The sequence below is a fragment of the Neoarius graeffei genome, chromosome 6 (genome assembly GCF_027579695.1).
Source record: "Neoarius graeffei isolate fNeoGra1 chromosome 6, fNeoGra1.pri, whole genome shotgun sequence".
NCBI lineage: Eukaryota > Metazoa > Chordata > Actinopteri > Siluriformes > Ariidae > Neoarius > Neoarius graeffei.
Window position 1 is genome coordinate 17,021,092 of NC_083574.1, and position 18,526 is coordinate 17,039,617.

The 18,526-nt window shown below is 41.5% G+C and overlaps 1 protein-coding gene across 5 annotated transcripts in view; it reads left to right on the top strand.

The window, feature by feature from the left end:
* Positions 1-18,526, top strand: part of ppp1r13l (protein phosphatase 1, regulatory subunit 13 like) — a 77,834-nt gene that overhangs the window by 29,793 nt on the left and 29,515 nt on the right. For 3 of the 5 annotated variants that reach the window (XM_060923362.1, XM_060923363.1, XM_060923365.1), the window contains exons 2-5: positions 2,886-2,944; positions 8,791-8,883; positions 10,581-10,699; positions 17,853-18,447. In XM_060923362.1, coding sequence (XP_060779345.1) covers positions 8,847-8,883; positions 10,581-10,699; positions 17,853-18,447 — 751 coding nt within the window. In that variant the 5' untranslated portion in view covers positions 2,886-2,944; positions 8,791-8,846. The remainder of the gene's footprint in view (positions 1-2,885; positions 2,945-8,790; positions 8,884-10,580; positions 10,700-17,852; positions 18,448-18,526) is intronic. The other 2 variants (XM_060923364.1, XM_060923366.1) reach the window with 1 other exon arrangement.

An 18,526-nucleotide genomic window follows, 5' to 3' on the forward strand; every position in this document is an offset into this window, starting at 1 on the left:
ATGAGGGAGACTGATAGAAATGGGGAGAAATGAATGGGAGAAATGGAGATAGTGGGAGAAATGAGGGAGAGAAATGAAGGGGAGACTGGTGGAAATGGGGGAGAAATTGGGGGAGGGAGACAGAAATGAAGGAGAGACTGAGAGAAATGGGGAGAAATGAGTGGGAGAAATGAGGGAGAGACTGATAGAAATGGGGAGAAATGAATGGGAGAAATGGAGATAGTGGGAGAAATGAGGGAGAGAAATGAAGGGGAGACTGGTGGAAATGGGGGAGGGAGAGAGAAATGAAGGAGAGACTGAGAGAAATGGGGAGAAATGAATGGGAGAAATGGGGGAGATAGCGGGAGAAATGAGGGAGATGGTGGGAGAAATGAGGGAGAGACTGAGAGAAATGGGGAGAAATGAGTGGGAGAAATGGGGGAGATAGTGGGAGAAATGAGGGAGAGAAATGAAGGGGAGACTGGTGGAAATGGGGGAGAAATGGGGGAGGGAGAGAGAGAAATGAAGGAGAGACTGAGAGAAATGGGGAGAAATGAATGGGAGAAATGAGGGGGAGAGAGGGAGAGTAGTTCTCCTACTCTCCCTCATTTCTCCCACTCTCCCCCTCATTTCTCCCACTATCTCCCTCATTTCTCCCCTTGAGGGAGATAGTGGGAGAAATGAGGGGGAGAGTGGGAGAAATGAGGGAGAGTAGGAGAAAGAAGTGGGAGAAATGAGGGGGAGAAATGAAAGAAAGAAAGCACAACTTTATTCATCACACACTTGTGAAATTTCCTCTCTGCATTTAACCCATCTGAAGCAGTGAACACACACGTGAGCAATGAGCACATACCCAGAGCAGTGGGCAGCCATGCTAACAGTGCCTGGGGAGCAGTTGGGAGTTCGGTGCCTCGCTCAAGGGCGCTTCAGCCCAAGGCCGTCCCATATTAACCTAACCGCATGTCTTTGGACTGTGGGGGAAACCGGAGCACCCGGAGGAAACCCACGCAGACACGGGGAGAACATGCAAACTCCACTCAGAAAGACCCTTGCCGGCCGCTGGGTTCGAACCCAGAACCTTCTTGCTGTGAGGCGACCGTGCTAACCACTACACCACCATGCCGCCCATAATGCCGTGACCCGGATGAGTGGAAGAAATGAGGGGGATAGTGGGAGAAATGAGTGGGAGAAATGAGAGGGGGAGAGTGGGAGAAATGGGGGGGGGGAATGAGGACAAATGAGGGGGACAAATGAGAGTGGGAGAAATGAAGGGGAGAGTAGGAGAAATGAGTGGGGGAAATGCAGGGGAGAGAGGGGGAGAAATGAGGGGGCCAAATGAGAGTGGGAGAAATGAGTGGGAGAGGGGAGAAATGAGGGAGAGTGGGAGGAGGGAGAGTGGGAGAAATAAGGACGAGAGTAGGAGAAATGAGCGGTAAAAAGAGGAATGAGAGCCATGTGAGGGAATTTGTGTTTGATTTTACAGTCGCATTATAATCCTAATCCATTAATCCTCTCCAGCCTCCCACAGTGAATTTGTGATGAACTAAATTCCCCCTGTCTGCCCTACACTCAACAGTGCTCAATAGTGAATAATAATGGCACTGAATTCAGCTCAATTATTAGTCACGCAGCTGAAGTAAAGCTCAAATATCTAAGAATCTCAGAATGGGCAATGGGAGAAGTAGAATGAGGGCTGTAGAGCTGAATACAAAAGGAGCCTTGTGCAGTGTGAGCTAAAATCAGACACATGGTGAAAGACATGAAATAACAATCTGCATTAAAGTCATGCAGAAGGTGCTGACTTTCAGTACCGGTCTGACAGAATGATCTGGTTGACTATGGGTGTGTGAGAGAGATACTGTCACGGTGTGCACTTGACAAACGCTGATAAGAGTGAGACGCTGCTTTGATGGCATGAACTACACACCCACAGTCTCACATAGCTACAATATACAGATCCAATCAAAAGTTTGGACACCCCTTCTAATTCAATGGCTTTTGTTATTTCTATTAATTAAAAGACACTTCATGTCTTGAAGTAATGATGGATGTTGTTTCTCTTTACTTAGTTGAGCAGTTCTTGACATAATATGGATTACTACAGTTGTGGAATAGTTTGATCATCTCAAATGCATCAAGAAGGCAAGAAACTTGTCCAATAATTAACTTTGCGCAAGGCACACCTGTTAACCGAAAAGCATTCCAGTTGATTTACCTCATGAAGCTGGTTAAGATAATGCTAGTAGTGTGCAAAGTGTCAAGATAAATAATGGTTACGTCGAAGAATCTAAAATATGGAACTTTTTTTTTTTAACACTTATTTATATGGTAAACTCCTAGCACTATACTATTGTGTCCCAAGATGGACGGATGCCAACAACACCACCCAACGTAGAAAACAATCAAAATACAGGAAAAAAAACCCTATGAATGAGTCCGTGATTTGAGTTCAGTATGTACTTTTGTACGAGTCATGTTTGCATTAGGGGTGTGTGCGTGTGTATGTGTGGAAGAAGGATGGTGTTAATCTCTGGGACCGAAATAGTCCTGTTTGAACTTGAACTGATTTCTGTTTCTGAGATCACAAAATGAAATGGGTGTCTGAGTTGGATTTGAGTGTGCATTCGCAGGGTGAGGCAGAGAGAGAGAGGAAAAAAGAAAGAGAAAAGGAAGAGTTGTATGCCACACTGACTTTACACAGCAAAACAGACCCATGGATTTATGGGATACTCTGGGAGGTCCAGCAATATAGTCCTGAATAAAAAGCAGCTTAAACAAAGCTGAAAGTTCAGGAGTAATAAAGCGTTTAATGAATTCCTCCTGTTGCCTCAACCAGACTTTTTTGTACTTCCACTTTTCTAAGAGCAGCCAGTGTTTTTCTAACCTGTATGGTTTGTTTTCTTCAGGCAAATCCATTCAGTTTGCATGGAGAGACTTGTGACATCCCTGACTCAGCTTTAAACTGGTAACACTCACTTTCACATTCACCTTGGTCTTTTAGTGAGTTATACAGTGCTTTGCTGTGGGTCTTCTGAGCTATGGTTCAATCAGCTTTTGCATATCTGGATCCTGATGTTTTTTGCCCATTCTTCCTGGCAAAATTGCTTAGGTTATGTCCGATTTAAAATGGAGACCATTGGTGAACAACAATTTTCAGGTCTCGCCATAAATTCTTAATCAGACTTTGACTGGGCCATTCTTCAGGTTTGTGCTTTTGAACCACTCCATGTCTTATTCTAGGATTTATGCAGTAATTGGCTCCATCTATCTTGCCCTCAACCCAGTCCTTTGCTGTGTCCGAAATCACTCACTGCTCACTACATAGAACTCGCTATATGCAGTGGTGCTTGAAAGTTTGTGAACCCTTTAGAATTTTCTATATTTTGGGGGCATCGTGGCTCAGGTGGATAAGGCGCCATACCGGGAACCCGGGTTCGATTCCGACCCGAGGTCATTTCCTGATCCCTCCCCGTCTCTCTCTCCTGCTCATTTCCTGTCTCTACACTATCCTATCCAATAAAGATATGAAAAGCCCAAAAAAAATCTTAAAAAAAAAAGGAATTTTCTATATTTCTGCATAAATGACCTAAAACATCATCAGATTTTCACACAAGTCCTAAAAGTAGATAAAGAGAACCCAGTTAAACAAATGAGCCAAAAATAATATACTTGGTCATTTATTTATTGAGGAAAATGATCCAATATTACGTATTTGTGAGTGGCAAAAGTATGTGAACCTTTGCTTTCAGTATCTGGTGTGACCCCCTTGTGCAGCAATAACTGTAACTAAACGTTTCCAGTAACTGTTGATCAGTCCTGCACACTGGCTTGGAGGAATTTTAGCCCATTCCTCTGTACAGAACAGCTTCAACTCTGGGATGTTGGTGGGTTTCCTCATGTGAACTGTTCGCTTCAGGTCCTTCCACAAAATTTTGATTGGATTAAGGTCAGGACTTTGACTTGGCCATTCCAAAACATTAAACTTTTATTCTTCTTTAACCATTCTTTGGTAGAACGATTTGTGTGCTTAGGGTCGTTGTCTTGCTGCATGACCCACCTTCTCTTGAGATTCAGTTCATGGACAGATGTCCTGACGTTTTTACTTTTAGAATTCACGTTTATAATTCAGAATTCATTGTTCCATCAATGATTGCAAGCTGTCCTGGCCCAGATGCAGCAAAACAGGCCCAAACCATGATACTACCACCACCATGTTTCACAGATGGGATAAGGTTCTTATGTTGGAATGCAGTATTTTCCTTTCTCCAAACACAATGCTTCTCATTTAAACCAAAAAGTTCTATTTTGTGGATGGATGAGACCAAAACATTTTTCCAATAGCCTTCTGGCTTGTCCACGTGATCTTTAGCAAACTGCAGACGAGCTGCAATGTTCTTTTTGGAGAGCAGTGGTTTTGCCCTTGCAACCCTGCCATGCACACCATTGTTGTTCAGTGTTCTCCTGATGGTGGACTCATGAACATTAACATTAGCCAATGTGAGAGAGGCCTTCAGTTGCTTAGAAGTTACCCTGGGGTCCTTTGTGACCTTGCCGACTGTTACACGCCTTGCTCTTGGAGTGATCTTTGTTGGTCGACCACTCCTGGGGAGGGTAACAATGGTCTTGAATTTCCTCCATTTTTACACAGTCTATCTGACTGTGGATTGGTGGAGTCCAAACTCTTTAGAGATGGTTTTGTAACCTTTTCCAGCCTGATGAGCATCAACAGCACTTTTTCTGAGGTCCTCAGAAATCTCCTTTGTTCGTGCCATGATAAACTTCCACAAATGTGTTGCGAAGATCAGACTTTGATAGATCCCTGTTCTTTAAATAAAACAAGGTGTCCACTCACTCACACCTGATTTCAATCAGTGGGATGTCAAACACCTGACTCTAATTAGGGCCCGAGCCCTATGGGCGAAGGCCCTATTGTTCTTGTAAGAGTTCACTATTATTATTAGGGCCCGAGCCCTATGGGCGAAGGCCCTATTGTTCTTGTAAGAGTTCAGTATTATTATTCTTCTTCCGTCTTCTTCTTCTTCTTCTTCTTCTTCTTCCGTCTTCTTCTTCTTCTTTATTTTTCTCCGCTGTTGGGCCATTTTCGGGGCGCTTGCCATGGGCGAAAACGCATGAAATTTGGCACCAGTTCCGAGAATTGCCACCGCTACTCAGAACCAGAAGCCCAAACTTGGCCGGGGCTCCGGGCCTCTATAGCGCCCCCTAAGTCGTTGTGATTTTGGCCTCCCGCATTAAGGTGCCTGGGTGCCATGTAGTTTGTAGTAGTGGCATGCCATTTGGTACGCATATGTATCTCACTAAGCCGGACAAAAATGTAATGCCAATGCATTAGCCACGCCCAACAGGAAGTGAGGTCATTTCACTTTTGTGCGAAATGCATGGCCACGAAGACGGCGCAACTCCTCCTAGACCGTTCATAGGAATGTCACCAAAATTGATACACATCATCTACAGACATGGCTGACAAAAGTTACTAAATACGTTTCACGTAGGATAAACCGTTCAGAAGTTATACGTCAATCAATTTTCGATGCAAAATTTTACATGCTTAAAAATTCATAACAAATCTTCTGATTGCTCAAAACTGCTCATACTTCACACGCAAATCACTCATTGGGCTTCTGACATGTTACCCAATTTCTGTGATATTTCGCCACTGGGGGCGCTATTTTTGGGCAAAAATTCCAATCTTTCCTCAAATTTGGTCAAACTTCACGGCCACCCTCTTACTACCTCCCATGTCATGTTTACCACATTTTGGAAATTTTCGTCCATGGGGGGCGCTGTTTTTGGCCGACGCAATTGCTCCAAAACGGGTTTTTGGTTAATAATTCCATAATGCTTTTCCTTCACACCACTACCTTGTGATAGTACGTTGCTGTTGTAGACACTTATTTTTCCAACTCATAATCGCTCATGTACAGCATAGCGCCACCTACTGACATGGGAAAAACCAAAAAATTTATTCTTCAAAAATCTATATCTCATCTTCTATTTACTCAATTGTCATCAAACTTCATACGCAAACTCTTCATAGCTCACCTGACGTCTACGCCAAATTTTGTGCACTTTCGCCCCTGGGGGTGCTGGTTATGGCAAAAATGATATTGCAGCTTCTGATCTGTCAAACTTGCCAAGCAAACTCTTTACAAGACCCTTATTGGGGCGCTTGCCATGGTCGACAACGCACGAAATTTGGCTCCTTTTTCTTAGACTGCCACCGCTACTGAGAACCAGAAGCCCAGATCCAGGCGGGCCTCAGGGCCTCTATAGCGCCCCCTAACTCGTTGTGATTTTGGCCTCCCGCATTAAGGTGCCTGGTTGCCATGTAGTTTGTAGGAGTGGCATGCCATTTGGTACGCATATGTATCTCACTAAGCCGGACAAAAATGTAATGCCAATGCATTAGCCACGCCCAACAGGAAGTGAGGTAATTTCACTTTTGTGCGAAATGCATGGCCACGAACACGGCGCAACTCCTCCTAGACCGTTCATAGGAATGTCACCAAAATTGATACACATGATCTACAGACATGGCTGACAAAAGTTTCTAAATACGTTTCACGTAGCATAAACCGTTCAGAAGTTTTACGTCAATCAATTTTCACTGCAAAATTTTACATGCTTAAAAATTCATAACAAATCTTCTACTTGCTCACAACTGCTCATACTTCACACGCAAATCACTCATTGGGCTTCTGACATGTTACCCAATTTCTGTGATATTTCGCCACTGGGGGCGCTATTTTTGGACAAAAAATCCAATCTTTCCTCAAATTTGGTCAAACTTCACGGCCACCCTCTTACTACCTCCCATGTCATGTATACCACATTTTGGGAATTTTCATCCATGGGGGGCGCTGTTTTTGGCCGACGCAATTGCTCCAACACGGGTTTTTGGTAAATAATTCCATAATGCTTTTCCTTCACACCACTACCTTGTGGTAATGTCTCTTGCCGAAGAAGCTGTGGAAGGTTTTTCGCGGGGACGCATGCCCCCGCCCCCCTTGGCCGCTGGCGCGAGGGCCCGTCGAGGCCGCTTGCGGCTTTAATTTCACCTTCAAATTAACTGCTAATCCTAGAGGTTCACATACTTTTGCCACTCACAGATATGTAATATTGGATCATTTTCCTCAATAAATAAATGACCAAGTATAATAAGTTTGTCTCATTTGTTTAACTGGGTTCTCTTTATCTACTTTTTAGGACTTGTGTGGAAATCTGATGATGTTTTAGGTCATATTTATGCAGAAATGTAGAAAATTCTTAAGGGTTCACAAACCTTCAAGCACCACTGTATATGCTGTCTTCTCACCACAAGGACACAAACAGTATATGACTTGTAGCTCTGAAATTCTATGCAGTTAATTTCCATCTCAAAAGCTAATTTTTTGCAACACAAACATCTCCGGTTTGATTTTTGGACTATTGTGGAACTGAGAAGTATTCCCTGACTGTGAAACAGTTCATATGGGATTTCATTTGGTGTTTTTTATTCTTTTTTTCTTCTAAATAATGGCTTTTTGGATTTGATCGTCCTGTGTACAGCTTCTCCCACCTGATCTTGGTCACTTCTGACTATTGCCTTCCTAACCCTAGTGAGTTCCTAACTCACTGACACTTGATGGGTGGCTTCCTCTAGGCAGAGTCATGAATATGCTTTATTCTTTCCATTTTTTATATAATGTAATCTGCTCTGTGGGATGTGCAAAGCTTGCAACAGATATATTGAGGGGTATTTTTATTTTTTTTAAATAACAAACTTGCTGTTTTCGTTGTTTGTTGTTTTCTCATGAATTCTGGCACCTTCCAAGAACAGATGTATTTTTATTGAGCTTAAGTAACAGTTTAATTGCACACAATAATACAACTAACTGGGTGACTCCTGATGGCAACTGGTTTTACCACAACTAAAATTATTGGTTCATAGCGACAGTGGTGAAATATGTATGCAATCAAAACATATTTTCTTTTAAAATTTATAAATAACTTGGCGCACTATGCTGATTTTTCACCTTCCACGTCAATGGCATTTTGTGTAGCTTCATAACGCATAATTAAGTTCATCTCCCATCTCATTATCTCTAGCCGCTTTGTTCTGTTCTACAGGGCCGCAGGCAAGCAGGCTATTCCATGAAATCTCTTCATACATGGCTTGTAGCCAACTCGGCTCTTGGCGCTTCGTTGGCTATAAGCCATGCATGATGAGATTGAGTGAGTAGAATAACTGTTTTATTCTATTCACATTCGCTGGGTTTTGAGAAACGGAGCATTTTTATTTTTTGCAAATTTGATAAAATAAAAAAACGTCTGACCAAAATCATTTCCACTTAGAATGTAGGTAATGCGTAAAGGTGCATTATCACCACCGACTGGGCTGGAGTGTGGAACAGGAGATATTGGAGGGGCATATTCTTTTAGCTATTTCTGTTTCTTTTAAATACTTGATTGATGATTTTGGGGATTTTTGTTTTCGAGTCGAGTTTTTATTTCGTCCTCGGTTGGTTCAGCAAAACACCTGCCATTTTTGTTTTTCTCTACTCACGGTATATGAGCTAATAGCCTACTAGTAGAGCGATTCAGAGCACGCAATTGCTCATGTCCAGTGAATGTGGATAGAATAATCCCAGTTATGTCCACTTTATTTCCAGGTTGTAACACTTAAAAAAAAAAAAATGTGGAACAGTTCAAGGGGATGAATACTTATGCAAGGCACTATAGTGTACTTTTAAGTTTTGGACAGGGCTGCCTGAATTGAAATGTTTTAAATTGCTGCCTCCTTTAATCACCCAGGAACTGTGTTGAATTAATAAGAAGTTGTGCAGTAACGTCCAGAAAGAGCCGAAATCATGTCTTCCAACAACACCTTTGGCAGCAGCATACTGTGTAAGAAAGAGAAATTTTTGTCTTCTTTATTTGCCATTCAGTTCTCATATGATGTATTTTATTTTAGTATAAATATGCAGGTGATTTATAGACAATCTCACATGCTGATTGGTCGAGAAATTCAGACTATTTCTCGATAATCACCTCGAGCGACTCGGCAAAACAACAGCTGGCAATTGTTTTGTCAGAGTGAGGAAGAATTACAAATTATGAAAGAAAATGCTGTTCTTAAAAGCACTAAAGATGCTACGCAGTTTGATCTAAAGCTATTTAAAGGTAAGGTGGAATTGTGATTTTTATTTTATCCATTTCAAAACAAAGTATTTTATGCGAGTCAGCATAGATAAGTGACGCAAGTCTGTGTGCATTGCATTTGCATGCCGCTTTTGAAGTTTGAAATAAATTATTTTTTAATATGACTTTTTTAAAAAAAATCTTTTTAAATTATCACCTGTATATTTATACTGAAACAATTATCCGCCTCGGGCTCAGTAAATCTCGGTGAATAATAACCTCGACTTTGTGTTCCAGTCATTATTCACCAATATTCACTTCGCCTTCTGTGAATAATTGTTAAATGAAATGATTTTACCAACATTGCATGCCAAATAATTTGACATTCACTAGAGTTCATTTTGTTTCAGGGATTGATTGATTGGGCCATGACTTAATACTTAGCATTTAATAAATTTATTTCCAGGGAAGATGTTAATAATGTTAGCTCCAGTTACTTTCATGCATAAATTTTATTTATTTGCATATCCAGCTTATTTAGATATTGCCTTTTTTTTTTTTAGCATAAAATTGCATGATTTTTGGTTCAGTCTAAATGTCAAATACTAAACATAGATTGACCATGAGGCTAAAACTGTCTAAATTTTTTCACAGTCAGGTCTAAAATATGTCTTGCTAAAGACAAACATTAAAAAAAAACACTAGCACGAATAAAACCTAGTTTTTAAAAAATTGAAGGCGTACAGTGGTGTCTCACATTATTAATATTAACCTTCATTGACTGGAAAGCTTTCAAGTGATTTTGGAGGTGATTTTTACCTCTTCTATTTTCTTAAACTATTTAAAAAAAAAAAAAGCTTTAAATTCAAGGTCCAGGAGTGTGGACACTATACATGAAAGGGCTAATCATGTTAGTTCAAGCTAAGTGTTTAATACTGCTTGTTTAAAGTCTAATAAGTTACATCACACGTGCCCAAATATTTCTTTGTGAGATCCATATGGAGATAAAATTTAAAGTGATGGGCCACAGGCTCTCACTTAACAGCCAGTTATAAGAAATGGGCTGTGATTACCATACGAGTTGAGTTAAGTGACTAGTTTAGTTTAACATGTCAGTTTCCTCAGGCTCTGGATGTGTGAATAGTTCAGTGCAAGTAAGGATTTTACAGATTTCACTCGCTAGTTTTCTTCCATCAGTACTACAACTAAATACATCTGAACTCAATTAAATTATTTATTTTACCAGCATTCCTGATTTCCGCTGTCTTCTCAAAAGTTATATCGACCCAAAAATCTTGAAAACATTAATGTGAACCTTTAAAAAGGGGGGGAGACAGGAAGCCGTGATGATAACATCCATTGTTGAATTATTTTCAGAATGCTGACTTTTTCAAAACTGAGTGGTCTGTGCTGTGTAGTGTGCACATCGCTGTGTGTGACTAGCTTGTTGTTTTCGCTTGTAGTCCAGTCCATCACGGATGACTTGACTGCATCTTTGGCGATGGCGGATGAGCGGTCTCGTGAGTTTAATTCCCTCCTGCAGGATATGTCCTCTTGCAACACTGGAAGCTCTACAACAGAGGTAACAAATTATACTCGTTCACAACCTACTGCTCTATTATGCTAGCATTTTTATTTTAACCCCTTCAATGCCCTTGGACGAGTCACGTACATCATGAAATCTTTTACCGCTGTGCCTTATGGCGTATGCTACTAGTCATAAACGCCTCTTTTTATATACCTTACATGGCACATTACTTTTACTTCACAGTGACGCATATGAATTACAGTCAATGCTTAAAACATTCTTCCGTTATAAGGCACAGTGGTAAAAGATTTCATGACGTACATGACTCGTCCAAGGGCATTGAAGGGGTTGATTATACAGTAGTTTAACCTTGGCAGCGTCTAGCTCAGGATTGTTTTTTTTTTTTCTTCATATGCAGAAAAAGACATAAGTACAGAATGGCAGTTATGTAAGGAAAGCATGCAGAATGGCAGTTACATAAGGGCGCTTGACCAAAGATGTGTGTGTGTGTATTTAACCGTATAATTACTATCTGCCCTCAAATACTACTAGGACTCTACATGAGCGTTTAAAGTGAGTTAAACCAATTTATTGTGTATGTAAAAGACTTTATAAATAGTGCAAGTCTCAAGATGTTTTGTGAATTGGCTTGTACTTTGGCATTTGGACTTGTCTCTGTCATGGGCACTGATCTTACTAAATATGGTCTTGGTCTTGACTGAGTCTTGTCTTAGTTTTCACATGCACAGAGTTTAAGATGCAATTCCTTCTTCATTAAAACTTATTGATAACTTTATCTTTAGCAAAATGTCTGAAGGAAGCCAACTAGTTGCAGTAAAGCAGGGCTATTCAAATACATTTGCAGGGGGGCCAAACTAGAAAATTACAAAATTTGTGAGGGCCGAACGGACACTTGACATAAAATTGATATCAGCTAAAGGCAATTAAGATATACTATACTAAGGCACATAATATATGAAATAAAATAAGGTACATTATTCTTTTCCTTTATTATGAAATATAATGAAAAATGGTACTTTTTTAACAGATGAGGACACGTTGTCTTTCATTTTTTGGTCAACAATCATTTCGTCAACAACCGCCAGCATGCAGTCTTTAATAGTCTCCGACTCAGTGAAGGGTCTCTTTTTTTTCTTGTCAGTATCCACGCCACTCGTAGAGATGCAATAAAAGCTCTCTCTCTTGTTCTGTGCAAAAGCCACCAATTGCACGCTGACTTTGTTCAAAAGAAGTTACCAGTCTGTCTATTCTCCTTCATCTCTCCTCGGAGCCCTCTCGGTATTGCTCAGAAAATGAAGCATGTTTTGTTGTAAAATGTCTCTTCACGTTGTACTCCTTGGCCACAGCTACAGATTCGTTGCACAATCAACACACAGGTCTATCGCTTGCCGTAGTTGGCAAAGTAAATAAGTACTTTTCAGTCCATTCGCTTTGAAATTTACGGTTTTCTCTGTCAACTTTGCGATGTTGCTTGGACAGTGCCATGTTGCCACTGCTGTAGCTGCATGGAGTGTCACATCGCAAGAATCGGCGAGAATGAGTGTTTGTCACCATGGAGACGACCTGTACTCTGGTCTGTGCCAGAGCGGTAGAGAAAACTGTGCGCCACGGCAGATACGTAGATATGTTTTTCTGTTTTGTTTTGAAAAATCTGCCGCGGGCCAGATTAAATTTCAATCAGGCCAATTTCGCCCCCGGGCCGCTATTTGAATAGGCTTGCAGTAAAGTCATGGGCTGCATCCAAAGATAATATAAGAAGACCTTTATTATCCCACAGTGGGGAAATTCTGTTTGCAGCAGCACAGTGGATAGCAGCAGAAGGGTATATATTAAGCCACACAAGTTTAAAAAAAAAAAAAAAAAGTGTGTTTAAAATAAATAAATATTTTATTTATATATATATATATATATATATATATATATATATATATATATATATATATATAATTGATATAAATATCAAATCAACTTGTGTATAGCGCTTTTAACCACAGACATTGTCACAAAGCAGCTTTCCAGAAAAATATAGATTTTAAACATATTAGTTTAAAAATTTATCCCTAATGAGCAAGCCTGAGGTGATGGTGGCTCAAAAGTGTAGGAAAAACTCCCTGAGACAACATGAGGAACCAGACTCAAAAGGGAACCCATCCTCATTTGGGTGATAACAGAGAGCATGATTTATAAATAACTCACTTCAGTAAGTATGATCAAAAAATGCAAGTGTGTAATCAGGAAATTCATTCTAATTATGACATGAAGTCTATTTTGTTGAAGTTATCAACTGTTCTTTGATGGAGACTTGAGTGCAAAACTATTCATGACAACCGTAGTCCTAAAGTTATCATGGCAATTGTAGTCCTAAACATCGAAGCAAAACAACTCTAGCCAGAAGTAGGGCATGAGGATGGATCAGGCAGGTCTGAAGAGCAGGAGAGGTCAGGATCACAAGTGGGGGAGAGAGAGAGAGAGAGAGAGAGAGAAACATGAACATATTGCTAGGTATGCCTATTGTCACCTAATGGGTTAAGCAATTCAATTCAGGTTTGTCATATGCATATTAATACAGAATACCACAGCAATGAAAAACAATGTGCCTTGGCACTCTCTCCGCACCGTTCAATAAATAAAAGACTATAAATAACATTAAAAAACATCCAAGTACAGTAAACCTGGTAACTAAGCTCAGACCTCAGTCCTCCTTCCAGTTGAACAATCATTCATTAGCCTAATTACCTGGGGGTAAAAACTATCCCTTGCGTGTTGGGATACTCTGCAAACGCCTCCCTGATGGGAGGTGGGAGAAGAAATTGTGTGCGGGATGACTAGAATCCCGCATAATACTTAGTGCCTTCTTAGTACTGAGTTTCCAGTATATGTTTTGGAGCAGTTCAAGTGGAGCCCCAATAATTCTAGAGGCAGTTTTGACCACCCTTGCTAAGAGATTAAGATCATGTGAAGTAGCCCTGCCAAACCACACTACGATGTTGCCGATCAATATACTCTCAATATTACAGCGGTAAAAGTTCTGTAGAATGTTGAGGGACATACCATATTTCTTGAGACACCTCAGGAAATAAAGTCTCTGCTGTGCCTTCATAATGACACAGGTGATATGTGAGGACCATAGGAGGGAGTCTGAAATGTGGATGCCTAAGAACTTAAAGGTGTTGACAATTTCAACTGGAGAGTTGTTAATATAGACAGGTGTATGTGTGGGTTTGTTTCTTCTGAAATCCATAATGACCTCCTTAGTTTTCCCCACATTGAGGGACAGGTTATTTCTGTGGCACCACATGATTAGGTTACTCACCTCATCCCTGTAAGCAGTTTCATTATTGCTGTCAATGAGTCCTACCACAGTAGTATCATCTGCAAATTTCACAATACTATTAGTGGGATGTTTTGCAATACAGTCATAAGTGTACAGACTATATAATAGTGGACTAAGACAGCAGCCTTGAGGTGCTCCGGTGTTTAGCACTATAAGGGCTGAGTATGTAGTGACCACTCTAATTGTCTGGGGGCGGCCTGTTAGGAAATCTTGTATCCACCTGCAGATGGAGTTGCAGAGGCCCAGGTCTAAAAGCTTGGGTATTAGAAGAGAAGGTCTGATGGTATTGAAGGCACTGCTATAATCAACAAATAACATCCTGGCATACGTATCCCTGCCCTCTAGGTGTTGGAGCACAGTATGTAAGGCAAAGGATACAGCATCATCCACCGCTCTATTTGATCTATATGGAAATTGTAGTGAATCAGTGGAGACTGGCAAGCAATTGTTGATGTGTGCCTTCACAAGCTGTTCAAAACACTTCATAATCACAGAAGTCAAGGCAACAGGTCTAAAATCATTCATGCAGGTGACAGTCGTTTTCTTAGGCACAGGAATTATGATTGATTTTTTTAAAACAATTTGGAGCCACACAGAGTGACCTGGTTAAAAATATCAGTGAAATCAGAGGCAAGTTGGCTATAACGTCCTCAAGACTTGTGGAGTAATACCATCAGGCCCTGCAGCCTTTCTTATTTTCACAGATTTAAAAACTTTACGTGTGACTGAGACCTGATATGTTTGTCTGCTAAATGCATCCCTGGTTGGAGATGGTGTGTGTGTGTGTGTATTCCCATTTGTAGGCATTTCATCGCGCAGAGGTATTTTGACATGCATATCCCCAGTTGGAGATGGTCTCAGAGCCAAAGACTCAGCAACGCATTCAAAGCGAGCATAAAAAATGTTCAAGTCGTCGGGGAAGGAAACAGAGGTTGTTGTGACGCCACTAGGTTTGGCCTTGTAGCTGGTGATTGCTTGTAGGCCTTGCCAAACGCGCCTAGAGTCCCCTTCAGAACAGAATCGCTCTATCTTGTCCCTGTGTTGTTTTTTAGCAGACTTGATTGCATGTCTAAGCTCATATCTCGCATTCTTGTAACGAGCGTCGTCTCCAGATTTAAAAGCCGCCATTCTCTCACGCAATTTTGTGCGTACGTCGCTGGTTTTTCATTAGGGTAAACGCGAAGAGTGCAAGTGGGAATACAGCTGTCCACACAGAATTTAACATAATCAGTGACTGCCTCAGTGTACTCATGCAAGGTAGCAGCATCACTAAAAACTGTTCAGTCAGTGGATTCAAAACAGCCTTGCAACATTAGCTCACCTTCAGCAGTCCAACGCTGTACTGTCCTCACAGTGGGTTTCTTCCTCTTTATCTCCTGCTTGTACACAGGGAGCAGTAGAACGGAGGAATGATCCGATTTCCCAAAATGAGGTCGGGGACAGATTTATAAGCTCCCTTAATGGTTGAATAGCAGTGGTCGAGAGTTCGGTTGCCTCTGGTGACACAGTTGATGTGTTGGTAGTATTTAGGGAGCACTGTCTTTAGATTGCAGTGGTTGAAGTCACCGGCAACGATGGAGAGGGCTTGCTGGTGCAGCCTCTCACACCTGTTGACAGCGTCGGAGAGCTCCTCCAGGGCTGCCTTAGCGTTGGCTTGGGGAGGGATGTATACTGCAGTGAGTAGGACTGATGGAAATTCCCGTGGTGAATAAAAAGGCCGGCATTTGATGGTGAGATGTTCGAGGACCGGTGAACAGGAGTGGGAGATCACTTCTGCGTCAGTGCACCATGAGTTGTTCACTAGAAAGCACACACCCCCCACCTTTCGACTTGCCAGTCGTGTCCTTGGCCCAGTCCGAACAAAATACGGAGAAGCCGTCCAAGTTTATGGCACTATCCGGGTAGTCCGATGTTAGCCATGTCTCCGTAAAACAGAACACACAGCAACTCCCCAGATCTCGCTGAACACTGACCCAGTATATATTTTGCACTGAGTGCAAGCAGAGACTCCGGCAAGACTACCTATGACAGCATAACTAAAAGGCAGAGCCGAATGGTAACCTGGACATAAAGCAGCCAGCCACTGCATCGTCAACAAACCTGAGTGAACTCATGAGAGTTGGATGTGGGGACAGCATCCATACATCCCAGTTTACCGAAACACTCTATGCCTGAGGACCCTCCAGATCTGCTCCTTTACCTAATAAGCTGTTAACAAAAGCCTTGGCTAAACAAACACATTTCTTCAGCCTAGACTTAAACACAGAGACTGTGTCTGAGTCCCAAACACGACTTGGAAGGCTCTTCCATAACTGTGGGGTTTTGTGAGAGAAGGGTCTGCCCCCTACTGTAGCCTTCACTCTTTGAGGTACCAGCAAATGGCAGAATAGTATGAATACTCACACTTCCGTACCATTAGCATGCAAAAAGCAGTATGTGGGGTGTCCGGATACCCACTAGGCATTTAATAGTGGTCAAACAGTACTTGGATGATCTTCCACGTCTGTTATATACAAATATACCACGCTATGCTAGCCCATAATTCAGCTGGAGCTTCCAAATAACCAACGAAGAAGAATTCCATTATATCACATGGCATTTAGCAGATGCTCTTATCCAGAGCAACGTACGGCGAGTGCAAAAGTCAGGTACACGAAGTGCTGGACTTCTAGACAAGAAAGTTCTAGTGCCAACTGAACAAGTGAGAGCAATACCTAGTGTAATATACTGTTGAAGTACCAATACTCAATCAGCCAAGGAAACAAACCAACCATATTAAGTACAACTAAGAGAATTCAAAATGGCTAACCCCAGGCTAGATCTTACACACCCTGGGTTGGTCTAGACCGAAACACAATTACACAGTGGGAAGGGAAGAGGTGCATCCTGAAGAGGTGAGTCTTGAGTTGGCACTTGAAGGTGGTCAGGGAGTCAGCAGTTCTGTCTATGGATAGATAGAGTTGTGGTCAGAAGTTTACATACAGTGACATGAATGTCATCTTGGATATGAATGTCATGACAATATTTGTGCTTTCAGTAATTTCTTTGAACTGTTTTTTTTTTTTTTTTCTGTAGCAGAATTTACAGCATACATTTAAAAAAAACACTAGAATTTGGTGCACAACTTTTAATTTTCTTTGGGTTTTCTGAAATCAACACGAGATCAAAATTATACGTGCAGGGTCAAAATTATACATACGCTCACTTAGATTATTAATTCAGAGGTGCTGAAACTTCCAAAATGTCTATCTTGCCAAGGGCAAGGCCTCTGAACTTCCTATTAGTAATCATGATTGACTACAGCTGGTAGCTTCTCTGTGCCTTTATAAAAAGGGTTTGTTTATAGCACTCATTGGATTGACCAACACACAGTAAAAATGGGAAAGTCCTAGGAGCTCAGTGCAGATCTGAGAAAGAGGATCGCAGATATACACAACTCCGGATTGTCTCTTGGAGCCATTTCTAAACAACTGCAAATTCCAAGATCAGTTCAAGCAATTGCATGCAAGTTATTGTGAGGTGTCTTCACTTTGCCAAGCCACTTTGCTTCAAGAAAACCCAAACTGTCACCCTCAGACTATTGATTTTCACATTTGTTTTTAGTCTTCAGCTAATATGTTTGTATGCTAGGCTGTTTCATGATTCAGAATAAAGAGGATGCTACTTTTTTCAGAAAATGGAATGCGGGCTTGATGACGTATTAAATATTTATTCCACCTCACATAATATAACCTGCATTTTATGAGGAATAGCCTACTTTTAATATGCAGTCTGTTGAATGTATTATTCAATATGTGGGTAAGTGCACCTACCATGTTCTGTTGAACTCATCATTGTACTTTTTTATGATAGAGTTTCAGCTTGAGCCCACAGAACACCACCAGCCCCACTCAGATGGGCACCCATATCACTAGTGATTCTACTGCTACTACCAGCAGAGATGCAGGTGGAAGCGTCATGAATAGAGGCACAATGTCTTTCTCCCAAACCACACCTTCAATCAGAGCTTCAGAGCCCAAAATTCCCTCATCAGACTCCATCTTTACCAGTGGTAGAAACCACCCGACCTCCCCAAACCCCCAGGCCTATCAGTATGCCTCTGCTCAACCTCGAAGCACCCGCACTGAGTCTGTCTACAGTCACGGAAGCCTGACACCCCCAAACCAGTCCCCGCGTACCCAACGCCGGACATCGCCAAACAGTTCCAGGACACACGAGCGGAACATGAGTGGCTCGTTCCCCTTTGCAGAGCTTTCACCTGGTTTAAAATATGACCAACAATCTGCTTTTAACACGCTTCAAGTCCCAGCCAAACCAGTGGTTTCACCTAACTCGCCCACCAGTGGTCGTAGATCACCCAGGATGGACAGAGTTCCTTCTCCCGGACCTTTCAAACAATCGCAAGCGAACACACTGCCAAGCAGTTTTGCTCCGAATAAAACTACAGGTAGGGGGCATGAAAAGTTTTTACGGTATGACAATCAAATGTTTAAAGTCACCCATCTTTATGATCATTTCAAAGAATA